Below are 20,886 nucleotides of genomic sequence, written 5' to 3' on the forward strand. Positions count from 1 at the left end.
ATCTTTTGATGCATAAAATAATGATAGACAAAGAATCAAAGTACTCATAAAAATTACTAAACAAGTTAAATATTGACTTAATTGTGACAACCTCTTCACAATCCTTATAAAAGTTGAATTCATCTTATGTTGGCTCCTTGTATAAGTTAATTTCTTCACCTCTAAGCCTATCACTAGCACACACACTAGTGCCTCCACCATTTTGGGATGCAACGATGCCCTAAATGGATCCACAACCCTCCTCCCAAGGCTAAAAACATTATCTCTAGCAACAGTAGATGAAGGGGTCGAAAAAATATCCTTGGCAATCTTAGAAAAGATTGGAAATGCTGTTGTATTCTCTTTCCACCACTCCAAAATATCGAAGCTTGAGCTCCATTTCACAAAAGGATCCGATAAGTACTTGTCCACTTCGTTGCTTATTTCTGTTTGCTTTTGAGTTTTTCTTACTTGAGCCATTTTCAGATGATATTTCAATTTAACAGGATCATTCTGATACATTTCCATTAAATCTTTGTCGACATCACCATCATCAATCCCGTTAATATGATCTAAAGGAGAATTACCTTTGTATGCATTAGACAACTCCACTAGACAATTCTTTAAACCATCGACAAAGGATTGTATTTTAGTAGCATTCAATTTCATATCTCCCAAATGGATCCCAATCATTTGAAGTTTATAACGAGGATCTAGAATGTGACCTAGGAAAACAAGGTTGTTCACCTTCTCAAGATCACCCCAATACTTCTTGAACTTACTCTCCATTCTCTTAGCAACTTCTTGCAATGAAAAATCTGTAGTGTCGAGTATTGTCTCATCAATGATTGTCCTCATTGCAACTATTTCTTCCCAAATCAAGGGTGATGTGGTTTTCTTGAGAGCGCTAAGTTGCAATGTATTATCATGAAACCTCTTGAGAAAATTCACAAAGACTTGTACCTTCTCCCAATCTTTTTTCGTAGGAGGTCCCACTCTTTTTTTTTCTCTGAACCTTCTACCTCTTCGAAGTATTCAACAAATTGTGCATTCTCTGTCATCCTATCAAAAACTTTCTTAAACTTGTATGCAACAGAAAGTGTTTGAGGTTATGCATCTTCCAATCATTGTCCAAGAAATGAGCAAGTAATTACCATATAGTTGATATTCTGAACCGAGGTCCAAGTATCAGTAGTTATACTTACCCTTTGATCACCAATTACACTCTTTATCTTAGCCATCTCCGCTGAATATAAATCCCATACAAGAGCTGCAATTTTCTTTCGGTTGGGAATCTTGAATCGAGGTTGAGCTTCCTTCATTATCTCTACAAACCCCGCCCCTTCCACAACCCTAAACGGCATTTCATCATTAACAACAAATGTGACAACCTTATCTTCAAGTTTTTTTTGGCTAAAGATGTGTGGTTTCAAAATATTATTCATGGACAACTGTGTTAAGGTCGGTTGAGAAGAACCTGACTTCACCGCGTTATGAGGATTATTTTTGCATTTCTTCACATGCCCATCAATGCTATTATTCCAATGTGTTTTGATATGGGCAGGAACCTTAGTTTTGCAATAATTACAAACGGCAACAATAGCAATGACCTCATTTTTGTCATTTATCCTTATAATTTTATTGGCGAGTGACCACACATCTGCTACTTTTTTTATTTTGGCTCCAATATCTACTACTTCCTCATGAATGATTGGTGTTTTGGATGGAGATAGTGTTTGAGGTTGAGTGGTGGAAGGAACACTGCCACTTCCACTTGATTCATTCATGTGCACCTAATTAATAACAAATGACAAATATTAGTAATCACAGTACATTATATTCCAATAATAAGAAATATAATTACCAAATAATAATAATCTCATTATAAAAATCAGAAACTAATGTTAATGTCATCATTGACTACATGAACAGAGTTCACGAATGATAAATAAAAAAACACGAAATTTCAATTCAAGAAAATGCATGATATCGAATCTTGAGATGAGCAAGCGAGATCAGATGGTAGTGCATGTTTTGTAGATCATCATTCAATTACAGAATAGGTGGATAAGTATCATCACGCCTCTTCCTGCAATCAAGACCTAGACCCTTCGGTAATGAACCAAAAAACAGTAGAAACGAGATATGTAAACAAATCTAACAAAGATGAATCAGATAAAAATGTCAATCACCACATTACATCTATGATTCGATGCAACTTAAGCCTGAGGGGACAAATGCACTTTCATCACCTTCCTCGGGGGACACAATCAGGAGAATTAAACGATTTCCAAACAAAAAAACAAAGATAAAAAATTGAAACCTTGAAAGGAACGAATCGGTCGCTTTGTGACCTCTTGAATTTCTTGACTCCCTAGGCGAAGGAGAAATCGGGAAATTGAAATGAAAGGGGGGAAATGAAAATGTTAATTATAATTATATTAGTAATAAAATTTAATATTATTTTCTCGGGTCGGGACGGGAATCCCGTCAGGAGGAGATTATATACCCTACCCTTCTTCCGAAATAAATCGGGATGGGAAAAATCCCGAACCTGCGGGTCGGGAAATAAGCGAGTCAGGAATTTTGCGGGAAGGGAATGGGATGAGAATCGGGTAGGGTCGGGAATTTCGTGAAAGGAAATCTGCTCTACTGCCACAAAGAAACCTGTCGGTTTGCCTACTGCTGCGAAAAATAAGGCATGCTTATCCTCCTCCGCCCCAAAGCGAGCCTCTTCCCACCTCCTCAGGCTGAATCCCATCCTCCATCTGGCAAAGAGAAGACATCTACTGATCCCGGCCCATCAGTCCAACAGGCACGGAAGCGCAAGATCTCCAAGATCTCAATCACCTCGTCCCCAGAGGCGTCTGGATCAGACGATGAGCATCCTTCTGGGCCGACGATACAACCTTTGTATACCCCAGAGTCAGCAATCGTAGGTCGAGGCCCTACTCACATAGCTCAGAATCTGTTCTTTCAGCTCCCCTCCTCCACAGACGTGAATTTCTTGGGTTCATTGGGATGGTCTGATTTATCCTCGCCGGACATACAGCAGTCTTACTGAGGTATATTTCTCCTTTCAACTTTAACTTGATATTCAATGTACGATTGATATTTCTCTTGTTCTCTTACTTTTGTCTTCTTGATTCAGGGCATCCTGTATCTCGGGGAGTTGGCTGAGCGCGCCAACCTTATCAGGTCCAGCGCTCGTCGTGATTTACGTGAAGGTTAGGTTCTTCGCGAGCAACTCCAGGCGACCCTAGACGAGGCGAAAGCGACACATGCTAGGGAGCTTTCAGAGTTACAGGCCCGATACGACGAGCTCCTAAAGAAGAACAAAGAAGTAGAGGAGGAGAAGGGGGGAGCTCCAGCAAGTGATAGGTGACCAGACGAAGGAACTCAAGAAACTGAAGAAGGAGTTGAAGATTTCCCAAGCTGAAGTAGCGCAAGTGCGCTATGAGCTTGAAGATACCAAAGTGCAGCATGCGAAAGAAGCATCTTCATTCAAGGAAGAATTTATCAAATATGAAGAATTTGTCGAGATCTGTGGCCCGAGAGCTTTTCACTACTTGGAGGTGGGTTTTGAGGGTGCAGTCGGCCTCTTCAAGGCTCACAGTTACCCTCCGGCAGGTGCTCCCACTGACTTCATCAGCCTTGAGGACTTTGTAGCGAGTCTCCCTCCTGATCTTTAGACCATGCTCTTTTACTTATGCTATTTTCTCATATATGCAGACGGTGTATACCTTAGGGCCATATTTGTCACGCACTGCACTGCTTTACTTTCCATACAATTATGCGACTGTGGATTATGTGACGCTTATACTTGGTTATCTTCTTTTGCGCACTTTTGGCATGTATGAAACTCGCTTTATGCAACATTGAGTATTTTGTATTTGAATTTATTGCTTCCTCCGAGTATATCTCTGATATTATTAAACCACTTGGCAAATAAAATCTTCATCCCTCCTTCTTTTCTGCTAGACATATCTTAAGCAGGAAATATATGATTTTCGATCTATTCACCACTTCTCCATTATTAGTTGCAGCTCCGATAATAAAACTCCACATCGCCACCCCACGACTCTTTGCAAAAAGGCTATAAGAACTCCATACCTCCACTTCTAACTCATTTGCTAGGCGAAATTTTAAAGGGAAAATTTAATTTTTCTCCTGCACTCTGTTCCTCTACTAGGCGGTGCCTTAGTATGAAAATTTAATTTTTCTCCTGCCCTCTGTTCCTCTACTAGGCGATGCCTTATTAGGAAAATTTAATTTTTCTGCTACACTCTGCTGCTCTACTAGGCATCGCCTAGTAGGAAAATTTAATTTTTTTCATGCACTCTGCTCCTCTACTAGGCGATGCCTTAGCAGGAAAATTTAATTTTTATCACCCTCACAATACAACAACATTCATGAACTGAAAAGAAAAACTTGATTTTATTGAGTTCTAACCTATTACATAGGAAAATTCAGAAAATGAAATACATCAACGATAGAATCAAGAATGATACTTCCTAAGGTGATAAGCATTCCAGGGCCTCTTCAAAGCCTTGTCTTGCGCATTCTCCAAGTAATAGGCTCCAGAGCTCAGCCTCTCGATCACTTTGAAGTGACCTTCCCACTTTGGGTCCAAATTTCATCTCTGCTCTTATTGCACCTTCCTCAGGACCAAGTCGCCTACCTGGAAGCTTCTCTGAATGACCATCCGATTATAAAACTCTACAATGCGGTTCTTACAAGCTTCCATTTGAATGCTTGCAGCCTCTCTCTTTTCTTCCAAAAGATCAAGGTCAATGGCCAGTCTCGCAACATTATCTTCATCATAAAACATTACCCTTGCCGATTCCAATCCAATCTCAGCTGGGAGCACTAGCTCATTACCATAGACCAAACTGAAAGGAGTTTATTTGGTTCTTTCTTTCGGAGTGCTTCTGTAAGCCCATAAGACACTTGGTAGCTCATCCACCCAATTTCTCTTAGCATTGACAAGTCGAACCTTCTGACCCTACACCAGCGTCCGATTAGTCACCTCCACATGCCCATTACTCTGCGGGTAAGCTACAGATGTAAAGACTTGTTGGATTTTCATCTCTTTACACCACGCTTGGATCCTAGCTCCTTGGAACTGTCTTCCATTATCAGATATCAGTCTTATAGGCACCCTATCTCTGCACACTATATTCTTCCACAAGAACTTCAGGACGTCATTCTTAGCGATTCTAGCCAAAGGCTCTGCTTCCACCCATTTCGAAAAATAGTCAAATGCTACCAATAGGAACTTATTCTGAGTAGGAGCTATAGGGAAATGCCCCACAATATCTATCACGCCCCGAGACCGGGGCTATTCGAAATCGGCGTTGTTCAACAATCATATATCGCCAGACAACAAGCCTTTTAGTTCAGTATAAACCAAAACCGGTCTATTTCATAATCAAATCAAAATAATCTTGTCTTACATCGATAAAATCCAAAACGAAATAAAATGTGCGGAAGCATTATACAACTTGAATCGAAACTTAGGAAGAACATAAGCGAGAAATCTTCATATCTCGAAACTTCATCACCAACTCCAATGCATGTCTTATTCATCGTCGTCTACTTGATCTTCATTCTTATATGGGGAGAGATGTAAGGGATGAGTGTTTTGGGAAACACTCAGCAAGTGGGGCCGATCGATTACCACAAATACATAAAAATATAATTTAAAACCCATATTGCAAACTCATTTTCAAAACGTAGTATCTGATATCAGATCAGAATCGGAATCGAAATGCGAAACAGAGATTATCAGGCAATTCAGAACAGAACGAGTCAGAACAAACGAAAACACTGTTATTCATCTCGTTTTCCATGGTCAAATTGTCCTCCATATGTTAGTCCTCTAAGGGGTGAATCCAAAACACAGTTTTATACACACTGATGGGGGCCGGAACACATTTTTATACTCACTGATGTGGGCCAGAACTCAATTTTATACCCACTGATGGGGGCCATATATAATTTAGAATCATCGTTCCATATCCCACTCGAATCATAACAGTGCACCACAAAATCAGATTTATCAAACAACACTTATCGGAATTTTTGAATGAACTCAGCAGAATCAAAGAACATCGGAAATAGAAGAACATATCGTACATCGATCGAGATTTTATAAAATATATAATAGCATTTTCCGAAAATGATTTGACACACATAGACGCATGTCATGAAATAATTATACAAAGTTTAAGTTACAAAGAAATACATAGCAAAATCCCACCTACCTGATTTTGTTTGGAGTAAGGCGCTAGAAGGACGTGCTAAAAGAACCTCGTTCGAACAAGGTCGCGGCAAAGCTTCGAACTCGGCTGTCATAATGCTTCAAATTTGGCCTGTTTTCCAGCAGCTATATCACGAATTTCTGTAGCTACGGGGAAGGATTTTGCAGTATGAGAGGTTGATTTATTACCACCTAGGTTCTTCTTATATAGGCTTGGATAGTCAGCTACAAAGGTAATCTTTTATCACTCCCTTAATGTTGATAAATGCTTAGTCAAAGGGGGTGACTACACTCTTCTCTCTCAAACGAACGTGGCCTCTTCTTGATTCAAGATACACATCCGTGATTCATGAGTGATTTTGGTTTTCCTTTAGTGCAAATGGAGAGTGATTCTGGCTGCATGAATCTCTTCCAAGATTGGTGCACTTCCATATGGTGATAAATGGTCAATAATGAAGGGACGGTGATTATTCAAATTTTCATGATTATGATTGTATGGAACTAAAAAAATGTTGTGCAAAAAACGAGCTGAAATTTCCTATGACATATATAGATTTTCTCATTGCAAGATTTCGGGTCTTCACATCCCTCCCTCCTTATTAGAAGTTTCGTCCTCAAAACTTTATTTAACTCGATGTAGATATGAAATGATTGATAAATTCGAAATTTAAATCCATGTTGAATAATCTATGGTTCGAGTTCAATTGATTCAAGGAAAAATTTAAACTTGAATCCTATAATAGGAATACGATAGGCTTCAAAAAACAAGTAGTGAGATGTAAAAAGAAATAATATGGACAAGAGTGTCCTTATTCCAAAAGACTTATGGGAGCTTAATCTAATCAGTAACGTTTCCGCCTCCTAACTCCACGTTAGCGTCTTCTCCTTGTGCATTTAGTGGTTGTTGCTCATGCTCGAGTGCAATTTGTTGGTTGGCGATTTCTGCATTCAAGTTTTGGTTGTTGAGTTCAAGTTGTTGCACATAGTTTTCCATTTCATGACGATAGGCATTGAACTCATGTTCAAGTTGGTCACAAAATCATTTCTTAGCTTGATAGTGGTTGCACCAAGCTTCGGAGGTGGCAAAAATTTGTTGACCATACTTTTGCGACTCTTGCAACTCTTCTTTGTAATCTTTGAGTTGTTTTTCCGCAAATCTCTTGTCGAAAGTGAGTTGTCCCACTTCTACTTGAAGGAAATCCCTAGCTTTCTTCAACTCCTCTTTGTCATAAAGTAAACTTGTAATGGTACCCCTAAGATGCTCGATTTCGAGCTCGAGTTCCCTAACGGTCTTGGCTTGCGTCGTCATTTGCGAACAAGAAATTGAGAAGTTTTTGGTTTGTTCAAGACTTGTTTGAATGGTGCCACGAGAATATGAGAGGATTGTGAATTTTTTTTTCCCCTTTTTTTTCGTGAATGGCTTTCTTCATCTATGAGGAGACATTTATATAGCTACTTTGGAGAAGACGAAAGGTAACATTTTTTTAGGCCATTAATTCATTTTAATAAGTACTTAATTGAGTGCTAAATTTTAGGTCAATGATTGTCTTTACATTTCTAAAATAAGAAGCATTTAATTGCATGACATTGATAATGGGATGAAATTTTCGAAATTTGAGCTAAGAAGAATTCAAAATTTCAAAAAAAATATATAGGTGAATGTGATGGCTAAATTCTAGTGTTTAAGGTAGCTTTCAAAATTTAGAGATCGATAATGACGTTACAAAAATTGAAGGTAAGTAAATGATGAGGCTTGATTAAAAGAGGCATCATTTAATGAAAATCCTAAAATATGGGTAGAATTATATAGGAACAATTACAATTTTAGAAAAGAGGCACAATATATAATTCATCCAAGAAATATATTATATATTTAGTTCTTAGTAGATAATTGGCACTTTACAAATGAGGACATAAAAAATTGAGATGTGAATTGTTCCTTTGTTCAAGGAGAATTAAATTAGAGATTGAAGACACAAAGATGAAACGATCCAATCAATGACATTAATATTTATGTTGTTATTAATTTTATCAAACAAGAATTTAATAATAGTTTAAGACCATTTTTAAACAAATGAAAATTTTTTATTTGACATTAAAATTAGAATTGGGAATGATGTTTCAAATCAAGAACATATATTTTCAAGTCATGAACATAAATTTATATGTTCACATATATTTGCTTAAAACTTAAATATAATCTGTTAACTTTATTAAAAATTTAGCCATGAGTATCACCTCCACACTTAAATGTCAATCTAACTTAAACCCGAAAAATCAGGACTTAAAACTTTCTATCGATGATTTAACATAGATACTAGTCCCAAAATTAATCTAACTTAACTCCAAAAATTAAAATCTCAAATTTTCTATTGACAATTTAATATAAAGACTAGTCTCAAAATCGATTTCATATGAATTCTAAAAAGCGCATCTAATTTTTTTCCGACCATGTGATGTAAACACTAGTTGTCAATCATTATTATTTTGTATTCAGACACTTGCACTAATATAAAATTCTTAAAAGTCAAACTATGACCAAATACTGTCAAATTAACTTAAATCTCAATAATAATATCCTAGAAGGTTGAAATTCCAATCGTTCGATTCACATAAACACTATTTCCCAAATTTTTCTTTTTTTAACATGCTATGCATATGGATAGAAATTTCGGTGCAGAATCAATGGAATATTCAAAAAGAAAATTCAGAATATTTTCAAATGAATTAAAAATAATTCATGAGGATCAAAGAACAATTGGCAGAATTGGATTTCGATTTTTCCTATGCGGAGTTATAAGTTCTACGAGAATTTCCCAAAATGGCAAAAACTGAGCGTGGTTACGAGGGAGTATGAAGCCATTTCCTAAAAAATTTAAGGGAAGGCTTACAAAATGACAAGGTTGTGAACAAACATCAAATGGTAAATTTCAGAGTCATCTTATTCGAGATTTTATTCAAAAAGAGTTCAAAGATGGAAAATTCGAGAATTGACGTATTGTTTCAAGATTATACGTTGAGAGCAATTCAGAATAATTAATGAAATCGAATTCTTGTGTTTCCTATGGGTAGTCACAATTTTCAAATCAAAGATTAGGATGGATATGTATAACTAAGTTTTTTTGCCAAAACCTAACTTCGTCAAATTTTGTCTATCAAAATCCCCAGCCGGATTATGAACCTGGCGGCTCTGATACCACTTAAATGTCACGCCCCGAGACGGGGGCTAGTCGACATCGGCATGGTTCAACAATCATATAATCGCCAAATAACAAGCCTCATAGTTCAGTATAAACCAAAACCGGTCTATTTCCTAATCAAATCAAAATAATCTTGTCTTACATCGATAAAATCCAAAACGAAATAAAATGTGCAGAAGCATTGTACAACTTGAATTGAAACTTAGGAAGAACATAAGCGAGAAATCTTCATATCTCGAAACTTCATCACCAACTCCAATGCATATCTTATTCATCGTCGTCTACTTGATCTTCATTCTTATCTGGGGAGAGATGTAGGGTGAGTGTTTGGGAAATATTCAGTAAGTGGGGGCCGATCGATTACCACAAATACATATAAATATAATTTAAAACCCATATTGCAAACTGATTTTCAAAACGTAGTATCTCATATCAGATCAGAATCGGAATCGAAATGCGAAACAAAGATTATCAGGAAATTCAGAACAAAACAAGTTAGAACAAACGAAAACACTGTTATTCATCTCGTTTTCCATGGTCAAATTGTCCTCCATATGTTAGTCCTCTAAGGGGTGAGGCCAAAACACAGTTTTATACCCACTGATGGGGGCCAGAAAAAGCACGGTTTTATACCCACTGATGAGGGCCGGAACACAGTTTTATACCTACTGATGGGGGCCAGAACTCAGTTTTATACCCACTGATGGAGGCCATATATAATTTACAATCATCGTTCCATATCCCACTCAAATCATAACAGTGTACCACAGAATCAGATGTATCAAACAACACTTATCGGAATTTTTGAATGAACTCAGCATAATCAAAGAACATCGGAAATAGAAGAACATATCGTACATCGATCGAGATTTTATAAAATATATAATAGAATTTTCCGCACATAGACGCATGTCATGAAATAATTATGCAAAGTTTAAGTTACAAAGAAATACATAACAAAAGCCCACTTACCTGATTTCGTTTGGAGTAAGGCGCTAGAAGGACGTGCTAAAAGAACCTCATTCGAACAAGGTCGCGGCAAAGCTTCGAACTCGGCTGTCGTAATGCTTCGAATTTGGCCTGTTTTCCAGCACCTATATCACGAATTTCTGTAGCTATGGGGAAGGATTTTGCAGTATGTGATGACCCGATATTAATTACTCAATTATTTGGCAAGAATTGATATTAATTATTTTAAAGTGCGAAATTAAAATAATTAAGCCAAATAATTGTATTTGTGTGTTAAAAATATGTATTAGAAAATATCGGAATTATAGACGATATTAAAATACATATCGATGTTTAATAGCACACGGGAGTTGTAAATATTTGGACAGGGTCACATTCTAGTTTTTGGGCTAAATAATTGGATACATGTATATTGTGTATTTGGAGATGGGTTATTAGGAAGCCCATTCCCTAAGCCCAATTTAGTTTCTCCTCAAGCTTCTCGTTTCTTCTTGTCTCTTCTCTTCCATCCATTTTTTTTCTCCATCGTGAGCAGCTACTCGTCGCCTCTTGCTGCTAGGAAGTGGATCTCCATAGCTCTCCCAAAGTGTAAAGAGGTTGATTCTAGCTTTATTTCAGTTCAAAGGAAGCTTTTGAAGGTCATCCCTAAGCCTAGGTTTTCAAATTTTGTCCATGGAAGAAATTGGTTTCTGTTTTTCAAGTTGCAGATTTGTTGGCTTCTGATTTTCGGGTTTTTGTGTGTATTGCACTAAGAATCTTGACTTGTGGTTCAAAAAGCACTTATAGCTCTATGTCTAAGCTTTCTGTATCCGCTGACGAAATGGAATTCCAATTAAAAACGGATTTGATATGATTTTTCTACCAAAATGTGTCAAAATTGAATTCTGTGTTGGAGCTGTGCAGAGTAGCTACTGTAATTCGAGTTTTTGACATTTATGCTCTCGGATTTTGGACTTGTGATTCAAATAAGAGTTGTAGAGCTATGCGTTGTCTTCGTATTGATATAAGATCCGTTAAAATCCATTAATAATTGAGGGAGTTATGCTCATTTTACCAAAATTGCTCAGTCTGGGAATTCAGTCCGCGAGTTTGTGAGTAATAGCATGTTCTTGCTTAATTCTGGAATTATCTACTCAGATTTTGGGAATGATTTCTTCTAAGAAAACTTAAATATTTGAGTTTTCTTTCATTTACAATTAGCGGATTTTGAATTGGGTCAATAATGAATTAGATATGAATTTTATGCTACAAGGTGTCGAACCAGAATCTGTACAGATTTATTGTTTTCAAAGTTTCTTGTTTTTGGTGTTTATCAACATCTAGATGACCGATTTTTGTGTCGGTATCTTCTGATGAAATATGGGATTTTGAGTTAGGATTTCAGCCATATATGATAAGTGTAATTCGGTTAGGTTTTGATTGAGTTATGACCTTAAAATCGATCCTAGGTACAAGCTGGAATTTGTAAATTGTAATTGGATAAGAGTTGAGTATTTAATTGATGAAAATAAATTAATTGCCACAGGTTTTGATAACCAGGAAGCGCCGAGGTCTTCGTAATTATTGTGGTAATTTAATTTGAAAGTTAAGGTACGGATTGATCGATTTCTTATAGCGTCTATGTCGACGTGTAATGTAATTGATGTGAGTTAATTGATTTTATGTGAAGTATGTGATTATGTGCTCTTTGTGGAATTTGGATGCAAATTTAAGATTATTCCTCATTTTCTTAAAACAAAACATGATTTTCAAATATATTGGAATAATCTATGGATTGATATACATTGTTGAGCACACATTCATCTTGAGCCCTTCAGTTATTGGTACTCATTGATATTCGATTGAGATCTGTATATGATATTATATTGTGTCTTGTGGATTTTGGGCAACTTGACTCGGTCCGGCTTAGGTAGTTGCTGGCATCAAGTGTGAAGCCATATCCTCAGACACTGTCCGCTGAGTCGTGGACCAGCTCGAGCATATTATGATTGTTGATATCGATCCTTTGACTCCTGATATCCAGACATCTTGCACCCGTACATGCATTGCATTGATTTCATTACATGTCATTTATATATGCTGTAATTTATTTGATCTTCGTACTGGTGTTTGACCCCTGTCCTTTGGGACTGCTGTGGTTTGTTCTGTGTTTCCATAGCAGGTCATGCAGGTGGTTCGTCTTCGGCTGCTCAGGATGAAGCACCGAGGGGCGCTAGAGCTATTTGGGTTTTGAGCTCAAGCCTTTATTGTTTTTCTTTGTGTGTTCAGTCATCGAGTTCCCAAATATTATATTTATGTATTATGGAGTCTATGTATTACCGGGGTATGCCAAGAGTAGTTGTATAATGTGTTTGTGGAGGATCGTTGTTGTGATTGTGCCTGGTTGGCATTGTTTCGTATTGGATGTTTGTTGAGGGTTTTGATTTAGTCGTTTTGGTTATTTTATATTTTTCCGGTATGTCCTATTTACGGGGAGGTCATGCCTTAATTTCTATTGGGCAAAAAAGCAAAATTTTAACTCGTTTTCGCTGTTTATACTAATTAATCATGATTGTGTATTAATAAAATATTAATCAGGAACAAGGCCCTCACAGTTTGGTATCAGAGCGTAGACTGGGATACGCTCATATAGAGTTAGTACACTCGAGTCTAGGCACAAATAAATTGTGTGCATGTGATTGATTATTTGGAATTACTTGCTTTTGCCTGGTTTGAATTGCATGTTAGTATTTTAGAGATGAACATGTTTTGGCATTAGTAGGTAATGGGTTCTTGAGCATTTTGGCATTTCCTTTTCGGTGCTTTGAATTATTTTGAAGTTAATGAATATTTTGGGAATTAACTTTGGTTTTGTAGAATGACACCGAGAGGTAGGAAAGGTAAAGAAGTGGTTCAAGAGTCTGGTGCTCAGAATATGGATGATATTGATTTGAATGCTCGAGGTAGACATGGTCGACCTACTGGTGAAGTAGTACAAAATGATAATGTGGAAGTTGAACAGATCACCTGAAGAGTGAATGATATGGAGTCGGTGGTATCGAGATTTTAGAATCTGAATCCTCCTATCTTTGATGGCTCCGAAGGTAATGAAAAAGCTGAAAGTTGGTTAAGGGCCATGAATAATTTGTTTGATTTGGTGGAATATGATTCTAACCGAAGAGTAAAATTAGTAGTTCTTCAGCTGAGGGACAATGCTGAACGTTGGTGGGAGGCTACTGCCAGGGCTTTGCGTGATGCTGGCACAGTTATTACTTGGGATGTTTTCAGTACTCAGTTCAGACAAGAGTATTCTCCACCTTCTTATTATGCTGCCAAATCATCTGCATTTCATAAATTGGTTCAGGGTAATTTACCAGTTTCGGAATATGCTCGAAAATTATCATCTTTATTGATTTACGTGCCGCATATCGCTGGTAATGATGGGGCAAAAATGGAGAAATTTCTGGAAGGATTGGGTTCTCATTTATATTCCTTGGTTCTGGCTAGTAATCCTGTTAGCTATGCCGATGCAGTCAACAAGGCAATAAGATTAGAAGCAGGATTTCAAAGAGATAATCAGCAGCAGACTTTACAGATACCCAGTGGAGGTATGCAATTACCAATGGGTACATCATCTTATGTATCTCAGCAGCCTTTCCAGCAGCAGCAGTTCTTCCAACACCAAAAACCTCAAAGGTTTAAGCCCAGAGGAAAGAACTTCAAGAAGAAAGGTCAGTCGAGTTCATCTAGCTCAAGTGGATCTAAAAGTGTATCGGGGACGCCTTTTTCAGGGAATCAGTATTCAGTGGTGTATTGTGAGCGTTGTGGAGGTAGACATCATACATCTCAGTGTGGTGGTGTACGTGGGACATGTCATAATTGCGGTCAGAAAGGACACTTTGCTAGATCTTGTCCAAACCGTACTCAAGGGCAGATGAGACCACAACAGTTTCCTCAGAACAGAGGTGATTTTTCGGGTGGTTCGTCTCAGAGACCCTTTACTCCTGTGCAGTCTTTTCAGCAGTCCAATTATCCACAAGTTCGGGGTAATGCACCTCAATCATTTCCAGGTCCACAACAGGCTAGAGTGTATGCTTTGACAGAGGATCAAGCCAGAGAGGCTCCAGGTGGTGTAATCGCAGGTACTTGTTTAATTAATGGTTACACAACACGAGTTTTATTTGATACAGGAGCATCTCACTCTTTCCTCGCATCCAATTTTGTTGATGAATATGACTTTGTGACTACGTCATTGCATGAGTTTGCATCTGTGTCCACTCCAGCCGGAAAATTGATTTTATCAGGGCAGATTGTGTTGAATTGTGTATTTCATTTCGGTGACAGTATTATGATTACTAATTTGATTGTGTTACCGATGTATGACTTTGATTGTATCATTGGTATGGATACCTTGACAAATTATCGAGCTACTGTAGACTGTTTTCATGGTGTAGTACGTTTTCGACCTCATTTTGGTGACAAATGGAATTTTTATGGTCGAGGATCGCAAGCTAAAATACCTTTAGTTTCAGCGATGGAAATGTTTAAGCTATTATCCTTAGGAAATGAGGGATATATGATTTATGATGTGGATGCTTTAAAGGAAGAGCCGATATTGTCTGATATACCAATGGTAAAAGAATTTTCTGATGTCTTTCTGGAGGAGATACCATGTTTTCCACCGCAGAGAGAGCTTGATTTTAGCATTGAATTGATGCCAGGAACTGCTCCAATTTCAAAAGCTCTGTATAGGATGGCACCTGCAGAACTTAAAGAGTTGAAAGAGCAATTGCAGGATTTACTGGAAAAAGGGTACATACGACCTAGTATGTCACCTTGGGGAGCCCCTGTTTTGTTTGTTAAAAAGAAATATGGTTCCATGAGAATGTGCATTGATTATAGGCAATTGAATCGGGTCACCGTCAAGAATAAATACCCTTTGCCTAGAATCAATGATTTGTTTGATCAACTACAGGGAACTTCAGTATATTCGAAAATTGATCTTCGATCAGGATACCATCAACTTCGAGTTAGAGAAGAAGATGTTCCTAAGACAGCTTTTAGAACCAGATACGGGCATTATGAATTTTTGGTGATGCCATTTGGGTTGACTAATGCACCAGCAGTATTTATGGATTTAATGAACCGAGTGTTCAGGAATTTTCTGGACAAGTTTGTTATTGTTTTTATTGATGATATACTGGTGTATTCGAAGTCAAGAAAGGAACATAGAGAGCATTTGAGATTAGTTCTTAAAACACTTCGTGATGCTCAGTTGTATGCTAAATTGTCAAAGTGTGAATTCTGGTTGGATCAAATCATATTTTTGAGTCATGTGATATCACCCAAAGAAATATCCGTCGATCCAAGTAAAATTGAAGCGGTCTTGAATTGGACTAGACCAACCAATGTACCAGAGGTTCGAAGTTTTATGGGATTGGCCGGGTATTACAGACGATTCATTTAAGGGTTTTCTCAGATTTCCCGACCTATCACCCAACTGACCAAGAAGGATGCAAGATTTATTTGGTTAGAAGAGTGTGAGCAGAGTTTTCTGAAACTGAAAGAGAAATTGACGACAACATCAGTGTTGGCATTGCCGTCTGGATCAGGTGGATTTGTGGTTTGTACAGATGCATCAGCTAAAGGATTAAGATGTGTATTGATGCAACATGGAAAGGATATTGCCTATGCTTCGAGGCAACTAAAGATACATGAATCCCGATATCCAGTTCATGATCTTGAACTTGCAGCCATTGTTTTTGCCTTGAAAATTTGGCGATACTATCTATATGGTGAACAGTTTATTATTTACTCAGATCATAAGAGTTTGAAATATCTGTTTACTCAGTCAGAGCTGAATATGAGGCAGAGACGTTGGTTAGACCTATTGAAGGATTTTGACTGTGAAATACAGTATCAACCAGGGAAGATGAATCAGGTTGCAGATGCATTAAGCCGGAAGTATCAGGATGGCATGTTAGCATCCATTCATATTTGGCAGAATCATGATGAATTGTGTACTTCTGGATGGAATTTTCAGCCACAAGATAATTATTTTATTGTTTCTGCATTGCAGTTTGAGCCACAGATTATTGCTGAAATTAAAAAGGCTCAAAAGACAGATCCAAAAGTTCAGAAATCAAAAGAGTTGGTTTTGTCTGGTAATCCAGATAAGTATAATGTCTCATCAGATGGTTGTTTGCGAATGAATAACAGATTAGTGGTACCAAATGTTGCAGAATTGAGAGAAGCATTGCTTCAAGAGGCGCATTGTAGTCGCCATAGTGTTCATCCTGGTAATCGTAGGATTTACCAGATATTGAGACCTTATTTCTGGTGGTATGCGATGAAGAAAGACATTTCTGAATTTGTAGCAAGATGTTTGACATGCCAACAGGTGAAAGCTGAGAGAATGAAACCTGGAGGTATGTTACAGAGTTTAGAAATACCGCAATGGAACTGGGAACATATTGCAATGGACTTTGTAACTCACTTACCCAGGTTTATCAGAGGTTGTGATGCTATCTGGGTTATAGTTGATAGATTGTCCAAGTCAGCAAATTTCATTCCATATGATCGTACCTATCCTTACAAGAAAATGGCAAGGTTATATTTGGATAATGTGGTTAGGTTGCATGGAGTTCCAGTGTCTATTGTGTCTGATAGAGATCCAAGATTTGCATCTAAGTTTTGGAGCAGTCTTCAGAATGCTTTGGGAACTAAGTTGGCTATGAGCACAGCTTATCATCCCAAAAATGATGGTCAGACAGAAAGAACCATTAAGACTTTGGAAGATATGCTTCGGTCAGTAGTTATGGATTTCGGAGGTAATTGGCAAGAATCTCTATCATTGGTAGAATTCTCATACAACAACAGTTTCCAAACGACTATTGGAATGGCACCATTTGAAGCTTTGTATGGTAGAAGGTGTCGATCGCCGATATGTTGGAATGAGATTGGAGAAAAACCATTGGCACAACCTGAATTTGTTGAAGAGATGAATGAAAAGATTGATTTGATCAGAAAAAGAATGAAAGCATCTCAGGATCGTCAAGCTAGCTATGCAAATAAAAGGCGTAGACCTTTGGAATTTCAAGTCGGTGATCAAGTTTTTCTAAAGGTGTCACCATTTCGCGGCACAATGAGATTTGGGAAAAAGGGAAAGTTAGCTCCACGTTATATTGGACCGTATACTATTGTTGAGAGGATCGGTTTATTTGGCTTATAGATTGAACTTGCCGCAGAGCTTGTCTGCTATACATGATGTGTTTCATGTATCTATGTTGCGGAAGTATGAGCCAGATCCATCTCATGTTCTGAGACACGAGAATGTGGAGCTAGATATTTCTCTTAGCTATGTTGAGTATCCTTTGCAAATTCTTGATCGCAAAGAAAAGCAGCTTCGTAATAAGACGATTCCTCTAGTCATGGTGCAGTGGAGTAAACATGGGACAGAAGAGGCAACATGGGAGCTCGAGGCTAGAATGCGTCAAGAATGGCCTCATTTGTTTGAGAATGTAACAAATTACTCCATGTACCCCGAGTTTCCTATGTACTAGCAGTAATGTAAATTTGAATTCCTTTTATCTCATTTGTATTTAATGTTCTGATTTCGAGGGCGAAATCTTTGTTAGAGGGGGAGAATGTGATGACCCGATATTAATTACTCAATTATTTGGCAAGAATTGATATTAATTATTTTAAAGTGCGAAATTAAAATAATTAAGCCAAATAATTATATTTGTGTGTTAAAAATATGTATTAGAAAATATCAGAATTATAGACGATATTAAAATACATATCGATGTTTAATAGCACATGGGAGTTGTAAATATTTGGACAGGGTCACATTCTAGTTTTTGGGCTAAATAATTGGATACATGTATATTGTGTATTTGGAGATGGGTTCTTAGGAAGCCCATTTCCCTAAGCTCAATTTAGTTTCTCCTCAAGCTTCTCGTTTCTTCTTGTCTCTTCTCTTCCATCCATTTTTTTTTCTCCATCGTGAGCAGTTACTCGTCGCCTCTTGCTGCTAGGAAGTGGATCTCCATAGCTCACCCAAAGTGTAAAGAGGTTGATTCTAGCTTTATTTCAATTCTAAGGAAGCTTTTGAAGGTAATCCCTAAGCTTAGGTTTTCAAATTTTGTCCATGGAAGAAATTGGTTTCTGTTTTCCGAGTTGCAGATTTGTTGGCTTCTGATTTTCGGGTTTCTGTGTGTATTGCACTAAGAATCTTGACTTGTGGTTCAAAAAGCACTTATAGCTCTATGTCTAAGCTTTCTGTAGCCGCTAACGAAATGGAATTCCAATTAAAAACGGATTTGATATGATTTTTCTACAAAAATGTGTCAAAATTGAATTCTGTGTTGGAGCTGTGCAGAGTAGCTACTGTAATTCGAGTTTTTGACATTTATGCTCTCGTGTTTTGGACTTGGGATTCAAATAAGAGTTGTAGAGCTATGCGTTGTCTTCGTATTGATATAAGATCCGTTAAAATCCATTAAGAATTGAGGGAGTTATGCTCATTGTACCAAAATTGCTCAATATGGGAATTCAGTCCGCGAGTGTGTGAGTAACAGCATGTTCTTGCTTAATTCTGGAATTATCTACTAAGATTTTGGGAATAATTCTTCTAAGAAAACTTAAATATTTGAGTTTTTTTTCATTTAAAATTGGCGGATTTTGAATTGGGTCAATAATGAATTAGATATGAATTTTATGCTACAAGGTTTCGAACCAGAATCTGTACAGATTTATTGTTTTCAAAGTTTCTTGTTTTTGGTGTTTATCAGCATCTAGATGACCGATATTTGTGTCGGTATCTTCTGATGAAATATGGTATTTTGAGTTAGGATTTCAGCCATATATGATAAGTGTAATTCGGTTAGGTTTTGATTGAGTTATGACCTTAAAATCGATCCTAGGTACAAGCTGGAATTTGTAAATTGTAATTGGATAAGAGTTGAGTATTTAATTGATGAAAATAAATTAATTGACACAGGTTTTGATAACCAGGAAGCGCCGAGGTCTTCGTAATTATTGTGGTAATTTAATTTGAAGGTTAAGGTACGGATTGATCAATTTCTTACAGCGTCTATGTCGACGTGTAATGTAATTGATGTGAGTTAATTGATTTTATGTGAATTATGTGATTATGTGCTCTTTGTGGAATTTGGATGCAAATTTAAGATTATTCCTCATTTTCTTAAAACAAAACATGATTTTCAAATATATTGGAATAATCTATGGATTGATATACATTGTTGAGCACACATTCATCTTGAGCCCTTCAGTTATTGGTACTCATTGATATTCGATTGAGATCTGTATATGATATTATATTGTGTCTTGTGGATTTTGGGCAACTTGACTCGGTCCGGCTTAGGTAGTTGCTGGCATCAAGTGTGAAGCCATATCCTCAGACACTGTCCGCTGAGTCGTGGACCAGCTCGAGCATATTATGATTGTTGATATCGATCCTTTGACTCCTGATATCCAGACATCTTGCACCCGTACATGCATTGCATTGATTTCATTACATGTCATTTATATATGATGTAATTTATTTGATCTTCGTACTGGGGATTGACCCCTGTCCTTTGGGACTGCTGTGGTTTGTTCTGTGTTTCCATAACAGGTCATGCAGGTGGTTCGTCTTCGGCTGCTCAGGATGAAGCACCGAGGGGCGCTAGAGCTCTTTGAGTTTTGAGCTCAAGCCTTTATTGTTTTTCTCTGTGAGTTCAGTCATCGAGTTCCCAGATATTATATTTATGTATTATGGAGTCTATGTATTACCGGGGTATGCCCAGAGTAGTTGTATAATGTGTTTGTGGAGGATCGTTGTTGTGATTGTGCATGGTTGGCATTGTTTCGTATTGGATGTTTGTTGAGGGTTTTGATTTAGTCGTTTTGGTTATTTTATATTTTTCCGGTATGTCCTATTTACGGGGAGGTCATGCCGAAATTTCTATTAGGCCAAAAAGCAAAATTTTAACTCGTTTTCGCTGTTTATACTAATTAATCCTGATTGTGTGTTAATAAAATATTAATGAGGAACAAGGCCATCACACAGTATGCGAGGTTGATTTATTACCACCTAGGTTCTTCTTATATAGGCTTGGATAGTCAGCTACAAAGGTAAGCTTTTATCACTCCCTTAATGTTGCTAAATGCTTAGTCAAAGGGGGTGACTACACTCTTCTCTCTCAAACGAACGTGGCCTCTTCTTGATTCAAGATACACATCCGAGATTCATGAGTGATTTTGGTTTTCCTTAAGTGCAAATAGAGAGTGATTTTGGCTGCATGAATCTCTTCCAAAATTGGTTCACTTCCATATGGTGATAAATGGTCAATAATGAAGGGACAGTGATTATTCAAATATTCATGATTATGATTGTATGGAACTAAAAAAATGTTGTGCCAAAAAGGAGCTGAAATTTCCTATGACATATATAGATTTTCTCGTTGCAAGATTTCGGGTCTTCACAATATC

At 37.4% G+C, this 20,886-nt stretch overlaps 1 protein-coding gene and 2 non-coding genes across 7 annotated transcripts; 1 reads left to right on the forward strand and 2 right to left on the reverse strand.

Moving 5' to 3' along the window:
* Positions 1–1,988: 1,988 nt before the first annotated feature.
* Positions 1,989–2,067, reverse strand: LOC140824922 (small nucleolar RNA Z195/SNORD33/SNORD32 family). The gene has a single exon (XR_012116536.1). It is a non-coding gene; the product is annotated as a small nucleolar RNA Z195/SNORD33/SNORD32 family (small nucleolar RNA).
* An 80-nt stretch (positions 2,068–2,147) lies between these two features.
* Positions 2,148–2,235, reverse strand: LOC140824933 (small nucleolar RNA U31b). The gene has a single exon (XR_012116546.1). It is a non-coding gene; the product is annotated as a small nucleolar RNA U31b (small nucleolar RNA).
* Positions 2,236–10,730: 8,495 nt separating this feature from the next.
* Positions 10,731–20,315, forward strand: LOC140822953 (uncharacterized). 5 transcript variants are annotated; one of them, XR_012116078.1, is made up of 3 exons: positions 10,738–11,048; positions 11,936–12,000; positions 12,572–12,837. XR_012116078.1 is itself a non-coding variant. In XM_073183979.1 (3 exons), the coding sequence occupies exons 1-2, from the start codon at positions 13,526–13,528 to the stop codon at positions 19,426–19,428; spliced, it is 1,041 nt and encodes a 346-aa protein (XP_073040080.1). In that variant the 5' UTR covers positions 13,511–13,525; the 3' UTR covers positions 19,429–19,458; positions 20,030–20,315. The 5 variants fall into 5 exon arrangements, 2 of the variants coding, with proteins under 2 accessions (XP_073040080.1, XP_073040079.1); XR_012116076.1 differs by lacking the exons at positions 11,936–12,000; positions 12,572–12,837 and adding exons at positions 19,394–19,458; positions 20,030–20,315 and having other exon boundaries at positions 10,774–11,048; XM_073183979.1 differs by lacking the exons at positions 10,738–11,048; positions 11,936–12,000; positions 12,572–12,837 and adding exons at positions 13,511–14,531; positions 19,394–19,458; positions 20,030–20,315.
* Positions 20,316–20,886: the final 571 nt, after the last annotated feature.

Source organism: Primulina eburnea, chromosome 2, assembly GCF_022965805.1.
Source record: "Primulina eburnea isolate SZY01 chromosome 2, ASM2296580v1, whole genome shotgun sequence".
NCBI classification, from domain to species: domain Eukaryota; kingdom Viridiplantae; phylum Streptophyta; class Magnoliopsida; order Lamiales; family Gesneriaceae; genus Primulina; species Primulina eburnea.

Coding starts and splice junctions, on each gene's coding strand:
- LOC140822953 (XM_073183978.1), top strand. CDS start 13,526: ATGAATAATTTGTTTGATTTGGTGGAATATGATTCTAACCGAAGAGTA. Junction 14,532..20,029: donor TCCAGGTGGTGTAATCGCAG/GTACTTGTTTAA, acceptor TTTCCATAACAG/GTCATGCAGGTGGTTCGTCT.